General features: G+C 36.3%; 1 protein-coding gene across 7 annotated transcripts in view; it reads left to right on the forward strand.

Moving 5' to 3' along the window:
* TBC1D5 (TBC1 domain family member 5) overlaps positions 1-24,841 on the forward strand; it is a 476,616-nt gene that overhangs the window by 390,745 nt on the left and 61,030 nt on the right. For all 7 annotated transcript variants that reach the window (XR_015733979.1, XM_087892584.1, XM_034402458.3 and 4 more), the window contains 4 exons: positions 1,226-1,389; positions 15,969-16,068; positions 23,109-23,188; positions 24,034-24,210. Coding sequence is in view for 6 of the 7 variants with exons in the window: in XM_087892584.1 (XP_087748710.1) it covers positions 1,226-1,389; positions 15,969-16,068; positions 23,109-23,188; positions 24,034-24,210 (521 nt within the window). In the remaining variant the exon portion in view is untranslated. The remainder of the gene's footprint in view (positions 1-1,225; positions 1,390-15,968; positions 16,069-23,108; positions 23,189-24,033; positions 24,211-24,841) is intronic.

Consider the following 24,841-nt stretch of genomic DNA (forward strand, 5'->3'; position numbering starts at 1 on the left):
TGCTAGCTTCCCCGAATATTTCGATAGCAATGGAAATATTTTAATGCTTTTAAATAACATGTTGTCCACAGAAATCTATAGCAACATACTTGCTTTTGTTTCATAACCATCAAACATCAAAATGTGAGAATTAATTTGTGTCACATTTTTAAAATCTATATGGTCCAAAATTCGAATGTCTGAATAGAAAGGTTTTTTGAGCACATAGTCCTGTCCATTATGATAAGAGGCTGCACACGATTTCTGGAATTAAGAACATACAAATGTAAAATTCAGCAAAATGCCGCATTGTAGAGGCATACCTATTAATATTGTTCATGGCATTTATGCTATTTATCTACATATTTGGGGAATTTTTTGTTTGAAACCTCCATTCCTTGTCTAAAAGACCACTAACATTTTTCTCACTGAGCAAAAGTATTCACTTCTAGTCCTGCCTTAGGCATGAAGCCAGGTGGATTTACTGTGTCTCTATTCCCTAAGAAGTAGCAATAACAAACCACTTCTGAAGAACTTCACCAAGAAAACCCCAAGGATGTCTGTGGAGATTCTCAGTCATCCAGGTCATAGTTGTCTCAAATATGCTTTTTTTTTTCAAAAGGCAACTGGAAAAAAAAAACAGGCCAGTTGCCTTTTGAAGAAAAAAACATTTTTGGGACAAAACCACAGGGACTTGTTCTGGCAGTTTCTGAGAATGAAACATGGTAGGTAGATTAGGTGGGGAGGTAGATGGAGGGGGGGAGAAGGAAGGAAGGAAAGAAGGAAGAAAGAAAAAAGAAAGAAAGAAAGAAAGAAAGAAAGAAAGAAAGAAAGAAAGAAAGAAAGACACTTATCTAATACTGTCATTCTTAAAAGGAATTTGTAATCTCTATAATTACATCATTTCATTCCTTTCTTCAAAATACCTAAACCATAATATAATTATATGTAGCATACATACTGCAACTGTATCTACATAAAATATATATTGACTGGGTTTTCTTATGCCAGAAAGAAATCTTATGTACAAGATCTGTTTTGTTGCTCACTTTGTGGCTAAATAAATGTTGTAAATAGCTCTATATGTCCTGCATATCCCTTGCAATAGCACTCTGTTCTATGTCAATAAATGTGTTTTGATATCATAAAATTCATGATATGCAAATCTGCTTCTGAAAGTCACCATTCAGTTAATGAGCATGATGATGATGATTGATTGATTGATTCCTTTCTATTTGCTTTGCAGGGCAAAGTTCAAAAAATGGGAGTCCATCTCCAAGCATTGAAAGTTTTTCTGGAGGTCGTGAATCCACTGGATCTCCTCCTTTGTCTGCAACCAAAAAGGAATCTTTTTTCAGTACAATTTCTCATTCTCGTTCTCATAGCAGAAATATGAGCAAAAAAGAATCTGTAAGTGTCTGTGAATTAGTGAAATACATTTCACTAATTCAAGTTGTCTTATTTATATTGGTTCATATTTTTACTCGAGATTTACATAGGTTAAAAAAACCTCATATTTCTTAACAGAAATGAAACCAATAATTTTCTATAAAAGCTTAATATATTTGTTGCATTTTCTGGAGTATAAATTTCGTGACATTTCTTATTCTATTTAAATAAAGGCAACTTCATTTTTCCTTGGAATAGATTAGAAGATAATCTGGAAAGCAACTGGTAGCAGATGTAGCTTTTAAGATAGGGGTAGAGGTAGGATTTGGCACCCATGTTTTCACATTCTAAGCCAGCAATATTTCTCAACAATCCCCAAAGATCACTCCACAAACAATACATACATTGATATGATACAATCTTAATGTTATCAGAGTATATATAATTAAAATGAGATCATCTTTCTTTTAATAATTTCTTCAGTATGCAGAAAGGAGGTTTTGTCATCCATAAGTTCAAAATATACTTCAAATGCAGCTAAGTAGATTTAGTAATGAAACTAATCTTATTTGATCTGATATGGCATAATTTGCTATAAATTTATTTTGGAGATAAATACTCTTGAAAGTTTCATTGCCACCATTCTTAAATAGTAAATGTGTTTGAGTTTAAATTAATGCTATCACTTCTTTAATCGGTTATCAAACCTTTTCCTAGCATAATATCTCATTACATGCTGATTCTCATTTAGTCAGAGATTGAATTGATTATGAACAATAAAAATTTAACAATGGCGTGGTATGACCAGATAGTATATTTTTTATCTTTGCAGTAGTACTTCAGTTAAACTCTTGTATATAATTACAGAATTATTACTCACTTTCTCACAAGGATTTCCAGTCTGACTTTTCTTTTGTTTTACTTTTTTCACTTCATTTTTCTTTCCTTTTTATTTAGATCTCACTATTAAGTTTCTTTGTACTCTATCCTACCACTCCCACCTACCTGCTATTTTTTACTCTTCTTCAGTTTTCTCCATCATAGTACCACCTCAATTTCAACAAGAGCAGCCTGACCATCCAAATTAACAGATCTTTCTGATTTTTATTTCTTGATTTGCTTTCTCAATACTGAGTTCTTCTTCCTCTAGCCTTCTCAGAGTAGGAAATACATGCAACTCCATCAGTTGTGCTGCTAGCTGGAATATAACAAAAAGCTAGAAGATTCACATATCAATATTATCTTCAGAACAAGGCTTGATATCATTAAACAGTTATTTTTTAAAATAAAAAATGTCTCTCCTTGTTTCCTGATTTCCTGTATTTCCTTCCCACCGTATCTCCTTTTATTTTTAGTTTTTCAGTCAGTCATATTTGACTGTACTGCAGTTCTGCTTCATCATACTGAACATTATATTTTTAGAATCAACTAAGATGCTAGTAAATTTCTGCAAGCAAGCTGTTATGAGTTTCTAAATATTTATGCTGAGGAGATAGCGATGGTGAAAAATTCCATTGCTTAGTTTTCAGATTGATACTAATTTCTTCCAGTTTTAGATGAACTTGAACAGCATGAAGCTGAATTTTACTGCTCTGCCTTTTCCAATATATCTGAGGCTAGCTCTAATTTTCTAGCTTTATCTTCATTTTTTTTACTGTATATCAGTATGACAGAGCTCGAAATCATTTTCTTTATCCTACTATAGCAGAAATATCAACTTTTTCTTTAATTTTTATTTCTTTGGAATATTCTTTATTGGCCAAGGAATTTGTGTCTGTACATAAGCTCTCAGTGTACTTACATACAACAAAGTGATAAGCCATAGATCATAAATCATAAGATACAATCATAAATCATAATACAAACAAATGATAAATCATAAGATATTAATAGGAGAAGGTAGTATGAATGAGAAGATGAGAAGGATAATAACAATACAGCACTACTATTACTACTACTACTACTACTACTACTACTACTACTACTACTACTTGGATAAATATCTTTAGACATAAGACAGTGATGTGAGAATTAGGTATTTAAGAGTGATGGCATGGAGGGTAGGGGGGGAATCTGTCTTTGTGCCTAGTTGTTCCAGCATGCAATGCTCTATAGCAGTGATGGCTAACCTTTTTGCTGTCGCATGCCAAAAGCGGGGGGAGCGCAGGGGGGGTCACACGCGTGCATGCCCATACCCATAATTCAATGCGCCCTGACCCCCATGCATGCATGCGCGAACCCCCCCCCCGCTTTTGGCACACGATGGCACAGTGGGCCCAGTAGGCCCATTTTTCGCCTCCCCAGGCTCCAGAGGCTTTCTTGGAGCCTGGGGAGGCAAAAACAGCCTTCCCCACCCCACCCGCAGACCCTCCAGAGGCCAGAAACGGCCCATTTCCTGACTTCCAGTGGGCTCAGAAGGCCCGAAAATCAGCTGGTCGGTGCACGCATGCACGCTGGAGCTGAGCTAGGGCAACTCTCGCGTGCCCACAGATATGGCTCCACGTGCCACCTGTGGCACGCGTGCCATAGGTTCGCCATCGCGGCCCTATAGTGATATCCTGAGGGGAGAAGTTGAAACAGTTTATTCCAGGATGTGATGGGTCCGTAGATATTTTCTCAGCCCTCTTTCTGGCTCATGTAATATATAGGTCCTCAATGGAAGGCAGGTTGGTTACAATTGTTTGCTTTGTTTTGTTTTGTTTTTGTTTGTTTGTTTTTTTGCAATCCTAACTATCCATTGAAGTTTGTATCTTCCTGTTTGGTTGCTGTGCCAAACCAGACAGTTATAGACGTACAAATAACAGACTCCATAATTCCTGTGAAGAACTATATCAGCAGAACCTTTTCATGTGCTTGCTTGAAATCTCTTGGAGAAATAGTATCATTTGGAGCTGAACCAAAGATGCTTTTTCAAAAGGCAACTAGATTTTATTTTTGTTTGAAGACGTTTTGCTTCTCATCCAAGAAGCTTCCTCAGTTCTGGAAGAAGTTGGAGGTGAAAGTAATGTTTCTCTCAAAGCAAAGGGGTAGGTTTTTTTTAAAAAAAAATATCCCCTCTCTTTCAAATCCAACGTATGTTATTCATTAGTTTTCATTCTGTCAGCAACAGATGGCTGTTCTGTCTTCTCTGCCTGGTGTTTTCCTTTTTTTAACAGCACTCACAAAATGAGTTCCTTCTACTGCCTCATCTGAAGCTTTTATTGCTAGATTTTTTTAATGTGTTGTCATAGGTTTTTCTGTAGCCAAACTTTAAACTTTTCTGCTTCCATTTTCATCTTAATCATTTTTGCTTTTCTTAATAGTTTCTTCTAAACGCTTATTTTTGTATAATGTCTTCCTCCATGTCTTTCTGCAGCCATTTCTGGTATTAATGTTGCCTCTTCAATGCTATATCAACTACTGCTTTGTTAATTGCAGTGTTAGTAAATCTTCTGCTACCTCTGGCTTCATCTCTATAATATCTTTTTCTCAGACACAACCCTCCTGTGGAAGAGTATGAAAGACATAAGTAATTTCCAAATGAATTTATTGTTGCCTTTGTTTATTATGAGTTTATTGCTATGTACTAATAGACTTGCATATCAAGATCCAGGATTTTATTTATTTTTTAACTCCACCTTTATTATTTTATAAGTAACTAAAGGCAGTGAACATAACATTCTCCTTTCTTCTCCTGTTTTCTCCACAACAACCCTGTGAGATGGGTTGGTGACTGGTCCAAAGTCACCTAGTTGGCTGTCATGCCTAAAACAAGACTAGGACTCACAGGCTCCTGGTTTCTAAGCCAGCTTTTCCCTGTAATGATATATACTGATAGTCTGTCTCAAATAGCATTTTTTATCCATTTCATTTATACTCTGGCATGTGGTAAATTAAAATGTTTATTTCCTAGCCTTTTTAACCATAACAAGTAGGGAAATTACTTTTTAATCCACCAATTTTGAATTTACAACAGACATGGAGGAACCTGAATCTACCATTCCGAAATATTTCTCATTACCATCAGTCACTGCACCTCTAAGCTTAACCTTTAACTTATTACATTTAGTTATTAAAAATCAACATTAATGCATTTCTTTTTTTAACTCCCTTTTGGGGATGATTTGTGATTTTGGTGCTCCCCTTACATATTAGTGATCTTATGTGCCACACTTACAATAGTTTACATTTTTAGTTCTTTTCCTGTAAAGGTTCTGTGGTATACTAGCTATTAAGAGCATTTTGTTTTGTTTTGCTTTTGTCTTTGATCTGAAAAATGACACCACCACCCTTCTGTGCAATACCAGTGAATCTCAACTGCTCAAATTACAATATCTGGCCCTTTATGTTTTAGTTTTATCTTTAACTCATGATATAAATGAGAATAAAATTTAAGGAAACATTTCCATATTATGTTGCTTATGGTACCATATACTCTATTTTTACTCAAATAATACTATGAAGTCATTGGAAAGATATTATAGATATGTGGGATTCTTTAGTAAACTCAACCCTATTAATAAGTATCTATAATTAATGTAATGCCACTGAATCATGCCTACAAATATAACCACAAATTGCAATGGGGCCCATCTGTTTGTTTCTATAAAGTGCAGATGCATGGCTTGACTGATCCAGAAAATACACAGAATAGACTCATAATTGTCATTATAGGTATAAACTATGTGGTGGCTGTAATTTTTCTTGATTCAGTGAATGTCACAAATCAGAAATGATTCAAACTATTGTGATAGAAAAACATATTTGTCTATAATATCTGACTAGTGGTTTTCAATTTTTATGTAAGATAACGGTTAGATGAGGAAGAGTTTCTAGCTTGCATGTTGTATATCAGGCATCCTCAAACTACAGTCCGCAGGACAGATCCAGCCCACCAAAGCCATTAATCTGGCCCATGCAGGACCACGAGACTGTCCCGCCCACATCACCACACCCACCTGCCAGCCCCCACCCTTCAGCCACGGGAAGGGCTTAGGTTTGCAAGGGCTGGCAGAGTGCTTCTGGAGGGTGGGGGAGGCCAAAAGGGCGGGCGAAGGCCCCGGAAAGTGTCCACATGCCCTGTTTTTGGCTGTCAAAGTGCTTCTGGAGGGCGCAGGGGAAGCCAAAAACGGGTCACGTCTTTTGCCAGCTGAGGAAAGAACTCTTTCCTCAGCTGGCAAAAAAGATTTGCCAGGGACTTCGGTCCACCGTCGCTCCTCTGGGGGGGGGAACCAAAGGGTCCCACAGGAGACCCTGCACCTGCTGCGTAATTACACCACATGATCCTTTGTGGAGGCAGCTTTGCTCAAGCGGGGGTGGAGGGCTGGGTTTCAGCTGTCACAACCGTCTCCTGACTGTTTCTTCACGGATCAAGGGAGGGATCTTTGCTTGCTCGGAAGGTCAGTTTTCTCTGGCAACGGTAAGGCAATTTGAGTTTGGGAGAGATTTGGGGCTTGAAATGAGAATCAATCAGAAATCAGGTGAATCTCCCTCCTTTCTGTGGATCTGCGCAATGTGGGATTCTTTGAACACCCCCACCCCCATTTCCGCTTCTATCCTTGCACTGCTTCACAGCTCCGGTGGAAGGGCTGGCAGTTCCCCAAATAAAGCTGCCCAGAGGGTGACGAACCTGCAGCAAACGTAGAAGAAAAAAGGCTGTGCGATGCAGAGAAAATGTCAGCGTGCAGACGCCGTTCTCTTCTGGGGCTTCTGGGGTTTTTGCGCTTCCTGATCTCCCACATGGGACAGGTAGAAGCGGGGGCTCCCTTCATCTTTACGACCAATGGACTCCAACTCTCAGACTTCTCAGGGCTATGAAAGAATTAGGGCTGAAGCCAAACCGGGGGTGGGGGGAATATAACAAGAAACATTCCGTCAGAATGTTCAAATGCACAATAATCCACTTGTAACAGCTGAATTTCTTCACTCTTTTTTTTTTTTTTTTGGCTGTTCCGCCCTGCTGCCCCCTCAAATCTCTCATTATGACTATAGCAGCCATCGGGGTAGTGCTACCAGTGGACGCAAATTCAAATATCCCCCACCCCGGTATTAAGGCAAACGTTCTTTTGCATAGTCCCCCCCACCCCCCCCCACCCCGTTGATAAAGAGTGGGACTTGTTGGCCTTTGTTCTAATGATTGGGGGAGGATGCTAGGCTGAGGCTTCAGGAGGTCCTGGATGGCAGATTCCAAGGAGGATGGAAGAAGTTGGGACACGCACATCCCCCTCCCCTCCCTTCCATTCTGTGTTCAAATAATCCCACGTTGCACAGATCCACAGAAAGGAGGGAGGTTCACCTGATTCCTGATTAATTCTCATTCCAAGCCCGAAATCTCTCCCAAACTCAAATTGCCTTATCGTTGCCAGAGAAAATTGACCTTCCGAACAAGCAAAGATTCCACCGTTGATCCGTGAAGAAACAGTCAGGAGATATTTATGACAGCTGAACCTCTCTCCCCCCCGTCCCCCGCCCCCCAGTTTGTGCAAAGCTGCCACCATAAAGCATCGTGCACTGTCAGCGAAGGGGCATTACTCACACTGGGACAACCAGAGGTGAGCCCAGCCCCATTGCCCATGGCGGCTCCTTCCGCAGGTGGATTTTTTTGTTTTTTGGCGGTGGCCGGTGAGGCAGCCTGCCACTGGAGAGGAAGGCAGGAAGGGCATGCAATGGAATAGAAATAGGAGAGAATGAAATGGGAATAGGAATAGGATGGGATGGAATAACAATAGCAATAGCAATAGGATGAAGTGGGAATGGGGATGGGATGAGATGAGATGGGATGAAAATGGAATGGAATGGAATGGAATGGAATGGAATTGAATGGAATGGAATTCAATGAGGTATCCCAGTGCACTGCCAGGATTGAAGGGGATCCTGCAGAAGATGCCCCGGGGGGGGGGGAGAGAGAGAGAGAGAGAGAGAGAGAGAGAGAGAGAGAGAGAGAGAGAGAGAGAGGTAGATATAGAGATGAGAGAGAGAGAGACTTGTTGATTGTAAGCTCCTTGGGGCTGAGAAGAATCACTGCAAAATTGAGTATTCTGAAATGGACCACTAAACAGTTTAAAAAACGATCTAGTAAAAAGAAAAGCCAACCAAAAGAGCAACATGCAAACAAAAGCAAATAAAACACTCCCAGGAGCAAAACAAATGAAAGTTTCATGTGTGTGTATTGTTTAATGGACTGCTTAATTGGCAAAATAGACTGCTAAATTGGCCATGCCCACCCAGTCACGTGCCCACCTAGCCACACCCACCCAGTCACAAGACCATCTAGCCACGCCTATCCAGCCGGTCCGGCCCCCCAACAGTCTGAGGGACTGTGAATTGGCCCCTGTTTAAAAAGTTTGAGGACCCCTGTTGTATATGCTGAACTAGAATTATTTTGGTCTGAATAATAAGATGTGGACTGGAATGAAAGATCCCTCTTTAGATAAGAACCTGTGATGAGATTATTGGCAGACGTTCTTATCCATAGCCAGGAGTACCATTGGAACAGGGACTCCTGGGATTTGGGCATTTGGATTCCTATAATAGGATTAATATACAATTGAGCATACCATTGTTTAATCTCTAAAGCTCAGGGCTAGTATAGAAGCCTGAAAAAAATGTGGGCAATAATATGATGAAGAAGGTTTAGTAATGCAATGACAGTTTGGAAAGTAAAATGACCAGAATTCCATGTAAGTAAAAATATGTATTTATGGGTCAAGCAGTATAGAGAACTTACTATTTAATTTATTATTCCAATATTGGAATATCCTTTATTCCAATATTTAAGGAACAAATACCTTGTGGGTTTTACTCAGTTACAGGCTTACTGATCTAAGTAAAGACTTTATGCTTTTTAATAAAGCATATTTACTTTACTGCTGTTACTTTACTGCTGTTAAAGTAGCACTTAGCTGCCAGCTGCCTGCAATTACTGCGAGTTCAATTCTCACCAGGCTCAAGGTTGACTCAGCCTTCCATCCTTTCGAGGAGGTAAAATGAGAACCCGGTTTGTGGGGGCAATAAGCTGACTTTGTATAAAATAGAACACCACTTGGGGGGGCCAAAAAGCCCTACTATGCAGGTATGTACAAAAATATGAAGGCTATTGCTTAATGCATTGTAAGCCGCCCTGAGTCTCCGGAGAAGGGCGGCATATAAATTGAACTAATAAAAAATAAATAAATAAATAAAACAGATTCAAAGGTTCCAAAGAGAGGCTTCACCTTCCTGCTGTCAATATCTGAAAGCAAAAATATTCCTATACCCTCCTTGCTATAATGTGAAATGGCTTACAATTACATTTATTTATTTATTTACAAATATTTATATGCTGCCCTTCTCCCAAAGGACTCAGGGCGGCGAACACAAGTTAAAAAACATACAATAATAAAGGAAAATCCTAATTAAAAACCAATTAAAACAGGGACAAATAAATAATAAAACCCAAGAATCAGAATCAGCCCATTTGTTGAAACAGCCAAGTCTTTAGGCCTCGACGGAAGGAGCAGAGATCAGGAGCCGTCCGGAGCTCGGTGGGTAACTCATTCCAGAGGGCAGGAGTGCCCACAGAGAACTAGAAATAGCAATAGATACAGCTTTAACTCGTATTTTAGAACTGCAAATCTGAGTAAACTGTTACAGATTTTTGGATTGTGTGGATTACTATTATGCATGTTCTTGTTGAAATTTTTGCATTATTAGGATTTGTTTAATTATGTTTAAGTAATCTTGGGAAATGATTGTGTTATGTAGGGTCCTTTAGATTTGATCAAAGTAAATATCTTATAGAAGTTCAAGCATGTGAAAACCTACTGATTCTTTTTAATTTGATTATTATTTCTTATGCTCTAAGAGATGGAGATTACAGTACTGTGCAAAAGTGTTAAGCAACTGTGCAAAAATGCTATAAATTAAAATGCTTTAGAAATAGAAGTGTTAATAGTTTATTTTTATCAATTAATAAAATGTTAAGTAGATGAACAGAAAAGAAATCCAAATCAAATCAATATTTGTTATGACCACTCTTTGCCTTCAAAACAGCACCAATTCTTTTAGGTACACTTGCATACAGTTTTTGAAAGAACTCGGCAAGGTTCCTTCAAGGTTGTTCCAACCATCTTGGAGAACTAACCATAGATCTTCTGTAGATGTAGATTGGTTCAAATCCTTTTATCCCTTCATGTAATCTGCAAACAGACTCAATGAAGTTGAGATCAAGGCTCTGATCACTTCCAACACTTGTTTTTCTTTACACAAAAAATAGTTTTTTGTGACATTGGCTGTGTATTTAGGGCTATTGTCCCGCTGCAGAATAAATTTGGGGCCAATCACATGCCTCCCTGATGCTAAGGAATGATGATAAGTATCTGCCTGTATTTCTCAGGTTGAAGATACTGTTAATCCTGACCAAATCTCCAACTCCATTTGCAGAAATGCAGCCCTAAACTTGCAAAGAATCTCCACTATGCTTCACTATTGCCTGCAGATACTCAATATTTTACCACTCTCCAATCATCTGGCAAACAAATTGCCTCCTGCTGCAGCCAAATATTTCAAATTTTGACTCATCAGTCCAGAGCACCTGCTGTCATTTTTCTGCACCCCAGTCCCTGTTTTCATGCATAGTTGAGTCATTAGTTTTGTTTCTATGTCAGAGGTATGGCTTTTCTGGCCGCAATTCCTCTCTAAAGACCACTTCTGGCCAGACTTCTCTGGACTATAGATGTATGTACCTGGATTCCAGTGGTTTCCACCAGTTCTGTGCTGATGGCACTGCTGGACATCTTCCATTGTCGAAAGGATACAAGCATGATATATCTTTCATCTGTTCATTAAGTGTTCTTAGCTGACCACTGCATCGTTGGTCCTCAGTGTTGCCTGTTTTTTAGTGCTTGTTCAAAAGAGCTTGGACAGCACATCTCAGAACCCCAGCCTGCTTTGAAATCTTTGCCTGGGAGAAATCTTGGTGATGCAGTATAGCTACATTTGGTCTAGTTCCTAAATTCCTGCTTACCATGGTGTATGACCTGTGATGTGAAACTGTCTTCCACAACCTCAACTTAGTAGCAAAGTTTGGCTGTTCTTCACCTAGTTTTAAGCCTCCTACACAACTGTTTCTGTTTCAGTTAATGAAACAGAAACATGTATGTTTTTCAACATACATATGAAATTGATTATCTTTAGCACTTGCTTGGTATAATTGATTAATCACATACTTTAAACCTACAAAATCCCTGATTTTGTGCCAAACTGTCTTCTATCAACCTAACCTTAGTAGCAGAGTTTGGCTGTTCCTCATCCAGTTGTAAGTCTCCTACACAGCTGTTGCTGTTTCAGTTAATGACTCTGTTTCAACTTTGCAAAGCTTGAAACACAATTATTAACTGCAACACAAAAAGCTGTATAGGAGGCTTAAAATCGGGTGAAGAACAGTGTACAAGTATAAGAATTGATGCTATTTTGAAGACAAAGGGTGGTCACACCAAATATGGATTTGATTTGGATTTCTCTTCTGTTAATTTAATTTCCACTTTGTTAATTGATAAGAATAAACTATTAACACTTCTATTTTTGAAAACATTATTAATTTACAGCATTTTTACACAGTTATCTAACACTTTTGTACAGTACTCTATGTTGGTAAAAATTGTGTCAGGTGTGGAATAATTGATGATAATCTAATTTGCATTTTATATTATTATCTGTCAGCCCAAGATCAGGAATGCAAAAATTTCAGATTCACTTTATTGTTTTAAGGTATAATATCAGGTGCAAACAATCAGATCCGTACATGAAAAGTTCAATTAGCTATTTTATTATTCATGCCTATAATACATGAATATTCTCAGAATGGCAGTTTGCACCTAGGGTTGCCAGGTGTCCACTATTTGAGTGGACAGTCCACTTTTTTCACATTATGTTCACTATTTTTTTTCACAAAATAGTGGATATTTTTTTATTCAAAAGCTTTATGATGAAATGGTACGTAATCTAAAGCTGTACAGTCTAAGAGAATAAGGATAGGAGAACCACGTTTTGTCTTTTTTTTCATAAATTAGAATGAGACAAAGATCGAATGCTCATTGCAGTAATCACATTTTACACAACAGCGCAAAAAATGCATTAAAGCAGTTATCTTTTGATATCGAAAATGTAGTGCTGAAGGTTTTTGCCGAATTTTCGAATTCTGCGAAGAAACGAGAAGAGTTGAAATCATTTTTTGAGTTTTGCGAGTCAGAATTCCATGAAGTTTTGCGCCATGTTCCAACACGTTGGTTAAGTTTGTTTAAAGCGGTCAAAAGACTTCTTTTAAACTGGATACCTCTAAAATCGTATTTTATTTCTCTTGGATCTAATGAATGCCATAAGGTTATCTGGAACCTTATTTCGGATCAGGAAAATGAACTCGCAAAGGACGATGAACCAACAATTTCAGAATTGTATTTATATTTCACGCACTTCTTCATGTCAATAATGCAAGACACCCTACTGAAGCTGGAAAGCAAGAAAATTCTTGCATGTGATCTTCACATTATCATGTGTAAGCTGCGTGATTCTTTGCAAAAAAAAATACGATGAGCAGTTTTTTGGAATGAAAGTTTTATTTGCCTTACGTAAAAAACATTTGCCTGAGAATGTCGTGCAAAAGTTCAAGAAAGAAGCCATCAACGTGTATCAAAGAGCCATTGCGTACCTAGAAAAGTGGTATAATTTCACCGATTCAGTATATGAGACGCTAAATTGTTTCAATCTAATTGATCGCAATAATCCTTCAACTTTAGAAGAAATGACGAACATCTGGTTATTATCACCATGGCGAGAAGAACTTCCACCCAACACTCTCTTCGATGAAATTTCTGCCTTAGAAGAAGTTTATGTTCATCTGCAGGGCGATTCATCCCTTGATAAGTGGATGTACTTTTTCAAGAAAGAGCCAGCTCCGAGTTTACTGAAACTGTTCCAGTATTGTGCATCAATTCCGGTATCAAATGCAAACATTGAACGAATTTTCAGCGTCATGGGAAATTTGTGGACTGATGAACGTAACCGACTGCTTGTATCAGTTCGAAGTGAACTTTGTATATTTTTTAATATTTCTCAACTTTGTACTGAAATTAAAGAATTATTCCTTAAACACAAAGAATTGATCAAAGCTGCGCAGTCAAATAAAAAATACACAGAACAGCAAAGTAAAATGTAATTTTATATTTTACATATTATTATGATATATTTGATGTTTTGAATTTTAAGTAAAGTTTTGAAGTGATTATTTTAATACGTGTTAAAATGTTTGTAAGAAAATATATAATTTAATTGTAATTTTTTTTTATTTTTTTACTACTTAACCCCCCCTCCCCCCGCTTGTCCGCTATTTTTTGAAAGCAGACCTGACAACCCTATTTGCACCTAGCCAGACTAGATAAAGTTCAATGTCATTCAAGAGGGAATCCAGTCTTGCCATCTTGTGCCTTCATAGGGATTCCAGACTAATTCCCCACTTGACTCCTCCTCCTGGCTTCGTCACCCTCTCTTCAACATACAATAACAAAAACTTGAAAATTCATCAGAATATATTTTATATCAAACAAAATAAAGATAAGTTTGCATTTCCTCATAACATTTGCTGCAAATGCTCTTTAGGCCTTGCCCCAGAGCCTGGGGACTCTAATCGTCTATATCAGTTGTCCCCAAACTTTTTGGCAGCAGGGACTGGTTCCATGGAGAAAGATTTTTCTGCAAACCAGAAAATCTTTATATCTAATATAGTTTCTTGATATGGAGGTACATCTGTTGCTGATTGGGTAGAATAACACTGACCAAGGGGTCCTTAGCCAAATGCAGTTAGCACATGAATTGTAGCTCTACCAGGAGGAGGAGCAACTTGCCCATTAACTCATGATTTTATCACCACTGTTGGCATTTGCAATGTGCTGTAAATAGGACTGTCTTTGAAGCGCCAAACGTTAATTAGTTCTTGTTACTGTGAAAATATTAAACTACACTGTATTACACTACCACCCAATAGACATCTGGATGCAATTCAAAGTGCTAGCTTTTGATCTATACAGAATGTCTTGTACTTAGATTTCCATATAGAATCATGCTATCAGTTTGACTGTCCCAGAAAAAAACTACTGATAGTACCCCACTACAGTACTCCAGTAGTGAAAAGAGGGACAAGGGCTTTGAAACTTCGATTTTTCAAATGGTTGTGTTTTGGAACAGCTTTCCAACTAAGGTTGGACTTGCCCCCCTATGGTCTCTTTTCAGAAAATGCTAAAGACAAAACTCAGGTGAAAAATATTTGTAGTCTTAAGTATATGATATCTAGAATTGTACATCGTTGCTGGATTTTTAGACTTTTCTTATAATACAATTGATTCCCATTTCAATCTGTTTTTTCTTTGGCTTACCATGAGCATTTCATTTTTTATTTTACCAGGAATTTTCTATATTATACCTTTCATTGTTAACTACTGGGAGTCCTAATAAAAATTAGAACAGTATGAAGGTGGATAAATGAACTTCACTAAAACCCAAAGCTTCAGTTCAGAAGCGTCTTGGATTTAAGTAATTTCAGGACAACCAAAGATTTTGATCTTTGTTCTTTATCAAATTATATAATTATTTCAGAAATCTTGATGTTATGTAAGATAAAATGCCATGTTATTATCAGCTATAAGACATTTTTATGTTGCTGTTAAAGGAAAGATGTAGCAACGTAGCAGTATTTTAAGTGCATAAGGAAAAAGAGCACATTGTTTTAACTCATTCTGACTTTGCATTTCTGCTGCTGATTTTTTTAAAATATAAGTATATTTATTTCTATATCTATTTGAGGAAAGAGAGCAACTGTCAAACAGAAACTAATAAACTGCAAGTGTATCATAATCAGAACATATGAAAATTATCTTAGGATAATAAATTATAAAGAGTGTCATACACAAACAGAAATGCTTTGAGTATAGAAACATATATAAGATGTTTTAAGTGACAGGATCTATTTATGTTGTTTGGTAAAATTATAAAGAAAACGTACTGATGAAGTTACAATTGAAAAAAATTGTACATTGCATACAAATAAGGCTTTGCTAATGAGAAAAGTGAATTAATGTAGCTAGATAGCTTGCACTTAATTTAGCTATGTAGCATGAACTAAAGCAATTTGAATTATAATTTTTTGAATAAGCTGATTCTGAAAGCAGTTGATAAATAACAAGGAAGAAGAAGAAAAAAACCCACACTACCTAAAGAACTGGCAGCTGTGACTCCACTTTATTGTGTGAACACATATTACGTAATCTGGCTATTTTCATGATTAATACGGTAGATGGCATCAATCTGAGTTTCTCAGTTCTATATGCTCTCGTAGTAGATCTTAGATCTCTGGACGATAGCAGAACTCAGAATGTTCCTGTCTTCAATCTTATGTTTGCCTTTGCAGTAACGTAGTAAATATTTTTTTGAAAAGTTGAGATTATGAATATAGAGTAGCTGTAAAGTTAACATGGACAGGAGCTCTTTGAAAATCAATGCAGCAGGAATGTAAAACATACATTTTTGTGTAATTTTTCCTCAACTTTTGACAAAGTTTTTACTTAGTCAAGTTTTTATTTTACTTTTGATTATAGGAAGAAGAATTAGAGACTCAGATTTCATTTCTTCAAGGACAATTGAATGAGTTAGAAGCTATGTGTAAATATTGTGCAAAAATGATGAACATACATCTAGGTAAGAAGGAAGTCCATATTTCTAGATATGAAATTATGATGTGTATCTTCTGGATAATGTTTATATTATCAGGTTGATAAAAATATATTAGGAAAGTATGCATGTAGGTGTTTATGCATACAAACAAAGAATATAGATAGCATCAAGCACAATACTAGTTTAAATCTAGAAAAATTAAACAAAGTTCAAAACATCATAAAAATTGAGAAAGCTGATCTCTAAAATCACTCAGTCAGGTGTAACCAAGTAGATATATGAGAACAATTGCAATATTGTGCCTAAGGTGAGGTCCAGGAGTGGGAAAAGGCAGTTTCTCTGACAGCCCTACAGAAAGAAATTGAAAACATCTATCTACCAATCTGTCCTGGATCAGCATGAGATGGATTCTTTAAAGAATACATTTTATTACATGAAATAGCACCAGATTGTATAGTTACTACTGAAGCACATTTTGGTTTCCCTTCTTACCACATAATTTGAAATATATATTTTCCTCATTTGAAAAAGTATTATGGATTGTCACACAGTCAGCCAAATGTTCAAACTGGATTTGGCATTTTTATTAAACTATCGGGTCCTTCTCATGGATCTGGGATAAATAGATGTGGATGTTTGATGTTATTACAGATATCGTCACAGGATGTAAACTATTTCAACTAAAGCTGCCTTTTGCAATTGACTGATAGTGAATTTGTCAATGCTGATGGCATCCAAGTGGTGCTCCAATTGTTTTGGGATTGCACCCAAGGTGCCTATTATCATTAATACTACTTTTCTTTTGTTACAGTCATTCTGTTTTTATTTGCAAGACTTTGTGTATTGTTATCCTATATAGTTACTTCTTTTCTCTTCTCTTCTGCTGTCTCCAGTATTGCCACGTGCCATTTTTCTTTCTTATTGACAATTGTTAAGTCTGGATGTTGTTATTACTAAATTTATTTGCTGCAATTCTTGCCTTGGGATTGATCTCTGTTAAACCTTTGCTAGGATTCTCATTTAATTTATATTGCAATATTTTTCATTTTATTTACCAGTACATAACCATTTTTTGAAATGGTAAGCCTTATCAGAAACTAGATTTGAATGAATTTCCTGTATTTTATCTATAGTTTATCCACAAATTGGAGATGTTCTCAGAATTCCAACTTTTATAACTAATATCATAATACTAGTTTTTATCATAGATTTTATCCACAAACTTCCAAGTTTATAATTGTATTCCCTGGAACGTAAAGGAGGAAATGATGAGTTAGAGTAGTAATTTTTATTTGTGTGTTTATATAAAAGCTTCCTCATTAAGTGTTCATCTACTTGTTTTGCGGCACCACACAATGACAATATAATTGTAGATTTGGGACCCTGTCTTTGTGTTACTATAGAAATGAATGTGGAGCCTTGCATAATATAAATACAGCATGTGAAACAATGATATATTGATTTTTGTGGCAAGTTTAATATATATGGAAAAGAGCCTTCACATTTTGTAGCTATCCATTGTGATATAGACAAAGACATTTGAAATATTTAGCAGTATTATATTCATTTTAGGGTGTCATTATTCCAGGGCATTAGTAACTTTGGTTCTAGATAAGTTTTAATAATGTGAGAGAATTGACTGTTACCTGCTGAGTTTTGCTATAAAAAAAGCCAATGTAGTCTTTGTTTAGTATTCCCTAATACTAGCTTTGTTGCAGTATTAACATTAGGAGCAAGCCTAGAAGTATTAATACATGCCTTATGCAGGCATTTTGTAAAGATTAAAAGTGTGGAGGATAGATGTACATGAAAGGGCCATCCTAATGACCTAGCTTCCACATTGATCCACTGTGTTATTGTTAAACATAATATTATAGTTTAATAATAACTATAATTAAACATCAATAAAATATTAAACTGATATTGTTCTGAGCCTTCTAGAATTTAACCTTAAAGTTTAAACAATGCATATACTCTGATGTGTGCCAAAAATTACTTTTTGAATTATTGTCATTCATAGTCATATTAAATTCTAACCTGTGTAGGAAAAATTACTAGAATTTATAACCAGTTTCTAAGTATTTATTTGGTTACAAAACAATCTGTTGACAGAATAGACATATTATACGTCTATATTAATTGCAGAGATCCTGAACAAGAATCATAGTTTTTATATGCTCTTGAACAATATGAGTCCTAATTCAAAAATGTCATTTATGACATAGTAACAGATTTTCTTTGCTTTGCAAATAATTTATATGTCTCATAATATAATTCATTTGTGGAATATAAATGCTCACTGTTCCAGAAAAGATGTTCCCAGGCTGTTTTCTGTTTTAATGCAGCTCATGAAAGTTTTATTACTTCTTTTAATCAGAAAACAGCAACATCAGAAGCATACTTCAAAGCTAAAATTTTACCAGATAGGCCTTTTTTTCATATGTGCAATACAAATTTATCAATACAAATGCAACCACAAACTTGGACAATACAATAATACCCTTTCATATATTATATATAATGTATAGTTACATTTAAATATTCCATTGATATTTAAATGATATTTTACAAAATACCAGGTGTTCAGGATTGTTTTACACTTATTTGATTTAATTGGCTTACTTGCATCTTGCCATTCACTCCTATTAATTTAATTTACTGTCTTAATTCATATGGTTAGGTAAGTAGACTTCAAATGATGTAATATCCACATATTAAACTATATGTAATAAACATGTTAAACTATTCTGCCGCCAATAGCCTCCCACCAGCCAGTTCGCTTGCACAGAGAGGGCCTCCTCAGGGTGCCATCGGCCAGACAATGTCAGCTGGCGACCCCCAGGGGGAGCGCCTTCTCTGTGGCGGCACCTGCCCTCTGGAACAACCTACCCCCAGAGATACGCACAATACCAGACCTCCAGACTTTTCGTCGGGCCCTGAAACGCATCTCTTTCATCTGGCCGGGCTGGCTTGATCCCATCCTTTCGGTTTTAATTTGAAATTGTTTTTAACTGGGTTGTTTTAAATTGAGGGCCGAAATTATTTAATGTCTTTTAAATTGTTTTTAAATTTTATATGTTATGTTTTATCTCATCTGTGCACCGCCCCGAGTCCTGTTGGAGAAGGGCAGTATAAAAATCAAATAAAAATAAAAAATAATGTTCCAGTATTGGTAGATCCTTTGTATGTAATGTGTAAGATGACCAGACGTCCCGCTTTTGGCGGGACAGTCCTGCTTTTGAGCAATTTGTCCCGCGTCCCGCGGCGTTTCAAAAAAGTCCCGATTTTTCTTGAGCCCCAGCTGATGGCTAGAAGAAAAAAAAACTGTTTAAACTCTTGCCCGGGGCTTCAAAGGGCCGCCCTACAGGCAATCAGTGTAAAGCAGTTTTTTTTTCCCCTAGCTAAGCTTCAGAAACGAAACCGAAACCAGGATCTTTGGTGCAGCGTGACAAAATGAGGCAGAGAGAGATTTATTTTTATTTTTATTTTTCCTCCCCAAAAAAGGTAGGTGAAAAACTGCAAACAATGGGAAATTTAGGAGGAGAGTTCAAGATTTTAAAACACAAAGGAAAAAAAGCTGTATTTAACTAGGGAATTGTAATAATTGAGATACTATTAATTGTATATTGTGTTGAAAGCAGAAATGGTTAAGTTGTGGTTCGGAGGAATATATGGGAGAAATTATTTGGTTTATTATTATTGGTAAATATAATTAATTGATTTGTAAGAAATTGGATTGCATGGAAATAATTGGAATATTCATGTTCATATTGATTAATATACAAAAAAGATAGTTTTATAACTAATTGATTTATATTAAAATGTTGAATTTGTATTAAACAACTGTATTATATAATTACATAATTAACCAATGTGAGGATGGATATAAAAATAGATGACAATGGGAAGGGGTATAATATAGAATAGAAGGGAAAAATTGAATTTGATTAAGATTAGAGATGAGGATGAAGGGTAATATTGGTTTTTTTAAAAAATAGATGAGGAATAAATATGGCAAAAAGGAAATATAGAAATGGTAAATTTAATTGAAATGACTAAACGCTGTTTAAATTTGTGAACCAGCCAAATATTCTGTTCAAAGAAAATACATTGTATGTTTGTATGTGTGTTTCTAATTATTGCTATTTATTCATATTTGTTCTCTTTTATTCTTTAAAGTTTAACAATTCATTCTTTATCTTAATATCTTTATATTTGCTTGGGGTTGGCTTTCTTCCCTTTCATCTTTTTTATTGTACAGCAATTTTTCTCCTCAAACCTACCACCTCTCTCTTTTCTTTCCTTCTTACTTTCTCTTCCCCCCACCCTCTTTTTCTCCTCCCTACTTCCTCTTTCTTTCTCCTTCTCCTCCTCTCTTCCTCCCTCTCTTACCCTCACTCCTACTCTAATTTCCATTCCTTCATCCCTCTCTATTGCTGTAATCCTTTAATGCATATGGACTACTCAGAGGGCTGAAAAAGTTATTTTTGACTGGTCCTCACACTTTTGACCAGTCCTCGAACTTATGACTGTCCTCACATTTTACATTTTTGCCCTATCTTGTCATCATGGTGAAGAGAAGCAGTTGTGAAATGAGTGACATGGTTGTTAAGAATGCTGCACGGGCATAAATGTGAGGATGGTCATAAGTGTGAGGACCAGTCAAAAGTGCGAGGACCTGTCAGAAATGACTTTTTTCAGCCCTCTGGTTAGTCCTTTTGTGCATATGGACTACTCAGAGGGCTGAAAAAGTTATTTTTGACTGGTCCTCACACTTTTGACCAGTCCTCGAACTTATGACTGTCCTCACATTTTACATTTTTGCCCTATCTTGTCACCTTGTTGAAGAGAAGCAGTTGTGAAATGAGTGACATGGTTGTTAAGAATGCTGCACGGGCATAAATGTGAGGATGGTCATAAGTGTGAGGACCAGTCAAAAGTGTGAGGACCTGTCAGAAATGACTTTTCAGCCCTCTGAGTAGTCCCTATACACATAGCCATGGCCACCCGGTCACATGACCAGGTAGCCACGCCCACCCAGTCACATGGCCTCCAAGCCACGCCCACACAATAAGCCACGCCCACAATGTCCCTCTTTACCAATGTTAAAATCTGGTCACCTTAGTAATGTGTAAGATCTTTCCCTTAGGGAGTAACGAAGAAAATGCAGTCATTTAGACCAATGCTGCAATTGGGGTTCAAAAGAAAAAGAATCAAAGCTATAAATTATATCCCAAGCTATGTTTGGATATATTAAATGAAGTATTTTCAGTAAGAGATCAGGATTAGACCAACCACAGACTAACACTTTGTCTCTTTCTTGTATATCCAAGAGATCATATTTTAATTAGTTTGAGGTTAGCATTAAGTACAAATTCTAAACTGTGGTTACTTGTATTTATTGATAGTAAAACAAGTCAGTCTGATAACCATATTTGAAGTTGTTTGCTCCAATAAACACAGCTTTAAGTTTGAGGCTTAATTTTTTTTAAAAAAAAGGATGGAAAATCTGTCCTTTTATTTTATTTAGACAGATAATTTTCCTTCATTAAAACTAATATTAATGATAATACAGTAAAAAAAAATCAATACACAATTGCAAAGATTAAAATTGAAAAAGAGGATTGGAGCTCCTCTTCCATAGAAGTAGGGTTGAAAAAACAAGGTTTTTTGGAGGTGCACAGAAGTTTAGGATAATATGGCTTTGCGTGCTCGTTATGCTGCGATTAGTTCCAGAGACTGTAAGCCATCTAAATAATACCTTCTAATTCAGATGATCATGTTCAATGACTTCATAGTAGGTGTTTGAGTAAGCATAGCAGTGACTGAAAGGAACCTGTAGAACCCACAACTCAGTTACTGTGAGATTAAGATATATATGTGAGTGGAAAAATGACAGTACTGTGCTCCAGATCCCCAGTCACAGATTTCCAGCCTCTCAAAATCAGAACTGAGCCCATAACAGGAATAGTCCTAATGATTATTGAAACTGCACGGTAAGCAGCCTCTAAATTTCTTTCCTGAGTATTAGCAGTTAGCCAGTATTTATTAAAAGCAATTAGATGCAGCAGCTGTCTTTTAGAAATGGACTTGCTTTTGTTTTCTTTAAAGCATTTCATACGTGTCCCTTTTTTATGGGTGTCTTTATCACTCACTGCTCTCAGGCAGCCTGTCCCTTTGTCATTTAGTTAGATCCAAGCAGCTACAAAAGAAGGTTTAAAAAGATATGGTATTGTACACAGGTTCAAGCATCCTCTCCATTATGCGCAGAGTTCAAAAACTAGAATTTATCCCAAAATTGGATTAAATTGGTCATGGAATACCTAATTCAAATTCACAACAGTGAAGGCATCATGTTGAAAGCCTCAAAACTGTACAAACCCTGCTGAGTTGCATTAAGCCTTCTTTGTTGCCTTTATTGCACTATAGTAGTAAAAAGAACATGTTCAAAATGACATTTGGTCATCTTTCAACAACATTTCTGCTAGCTGTACATTAGGCATCTCTAGACTTGCTTGCCAATAGATCCTTCTTTTCTTGTTCTGAGAAAAAAGCAGTCTTCCAGGAATTATCTAAAAGTTCTGCCACTATTTCCAAAGAGGTATGGAGCAAAAAATTAAGACTCTATTAATAATAAAGATGCTCATAGGGATCAGTGGTCTGTGATATCCCAAAAAGAAATGCTTCAGCATTATTCCTGTCATCCAGAAAATAACTCAGGGCATTCAAGAATTCTTCACATTCCATGTTTATGAGGGTGGATTATTATCCCTTAGATGTGTCATTGGAGAATAACAAATGGACCGTGTTCTAGAAGTTCTATTTCTTATATCAGTAGCAAGTAAATTATTGCTGCAACTGTTGAAGAGTACTTGTGCTCAATAATGGTCATGTTTATCTTTAATTTAATTATACTGTATAGCCTCAGGTTTATGAACGTCATGAAGATTTTGTTAAAAAAAATCTTAACTTGTGATTTTTAACAACATTTTTAAAAAAACAGAAAAGCATGTCTGTTTGATAGAAGTAAACATGAGACTGATTCATTGATACTGACATTATAGGAAATATTCAAGAAGTCATCCTGCAAGAACACTTGGAAAAAGAAGATGAAATTCTAGTTTCTCTGGCTGGGCTGAAGCAGGTATGGAAGAAAAATAATGTAATTTTAATATTTTATTGATATATAAATCTTAACATTATATTTAAAAAATCAGTGCAGAGGAAAACTAAATTTCTCTAGACTACTCGTAATGGGTTTGTCTTAGAATACCAGATAAATTTTCTCTGGGAACCTACCTTAATTGACTGAAATTCCCTCCCATTTTAATTACTTTCCTCATGTTCATTAGCAGTCAGAGCGTTCTATTTTCTTGTTCTGTGATAATAGCATTCTTCCAGGAATTACCTAAAAGTCCAGACACTATTTCTAGAAAGGTATGGCTACCCAAGTTCTGCCTATCTGTTCCCATTCCCCACTCCCATTATTACGCAATAGTGTGGCTTCTACTGTGTAGAGCCAGGGGGATAAAATCATAGCAGGCCATTTTACCTTCATCCCAATGATCCCCAGTTTTCCCCAGATGCTGTTCAAACCTGAAATGTCAGGTGCGAAGCATGTGAAATTCCAATTAAACTGATTCATTACATCATCATCATCATCATCATCATCATTATTATTATTATTATTATTATTATTATTATTATTATTATTATTATTATTAACCTTGCATGGTATATGTCAGCATTTTAATGACATTAGAACTAGGTTGTGATATTTTATTCTTTTAAATGCATTTGCCTTGTCTCATCATTTTGACTAAAAAATTCATGAGTTCCCTAAAGCTTTTACTGAGAAACACTGTTGGCAATTTTGTACATGTTTTGATCACTTAATATAGTTGATGATAGGTAGTTCTCTCTAGAGAATCTAGGTAGCCTTTTTTAGAATTCATCCAAAGCATGCATTTCTGTCTTTATCTTCAACAGATTAAGGATATTCTGAAAGGCTCCCTCCGTTTCAATCAGAGTCAATTGGAAGCAGAAGAGAATGAACAGATTACAATAGAAGATGATCATTATTGTTCCAGCAATCTGAGCAAGAGGACAGCTGAAAATATAGAAAATCTCTCAGCTCCAAAGCAGTTTGTCCCTCTACTGAAGGAGGTAAAATGCATGCTTTTCAGTGAAAACCTTGAAGAGAATGTATCCATCAAAAAGTATATTGCTATAGTTAAACAATAATTTAAAACATATAGAGACCCAATCTTATGCATTCTTACATACAAAAAAGTTCACTGAATTTGTGTGCTTTGTACTTTTAATATTTAGTATTACCTCTTCATTTTAATTTTAACAGATCTATCTTCTAGCTAACATTAAGCCTTAGCAGTTGTTCCAATACAGGTCGTCCTTGTTTAACTACCTTTCATTCAACAACCAATCAAAATGACAATAGTGCTGAAATGAATTGATAGTTATGGCCAGTCCTTGAAGTTAATAGTTGTTGCAGCACCCCTGTGGTCATATGATCAAAATTTGGATGTTTGGCAGCATGCCCACACTTAGAACTACAACACATACTTCAACTTCTATAACCCACCCCCAATCTGTTCCCCATCTCTCCTCTTTTGGCAGTTCTGCCTTCTGCAGCCATTGTCTACTACTAATACTAACCCTTCTGCTTGGCCTGGTAAGCTTTATCATCAATGAGAAGAATATGGCAAAGATTCAGGTTATATACAGCCATCTTTAGCAGTATAAAATTGCTAAATTTTTATAGGAAATCAATCAATTA

The sequence above is a fragment of the Pantherophis guttatus genome, chromosome 4 (genome assembly GCF_059756535.1).
Source record: "Pantherophis guttatus breed Tessera chromosome 4, ASM5975653v1, whole genome shotgun sequence".
In the NCBI taxonomy this organism is placed as follows: Eukaryota; Metazoa; Chordata; class Lepidosauria; order Squamata; family Colubridae; genus Pantherophis; species Pantherophis guttatus.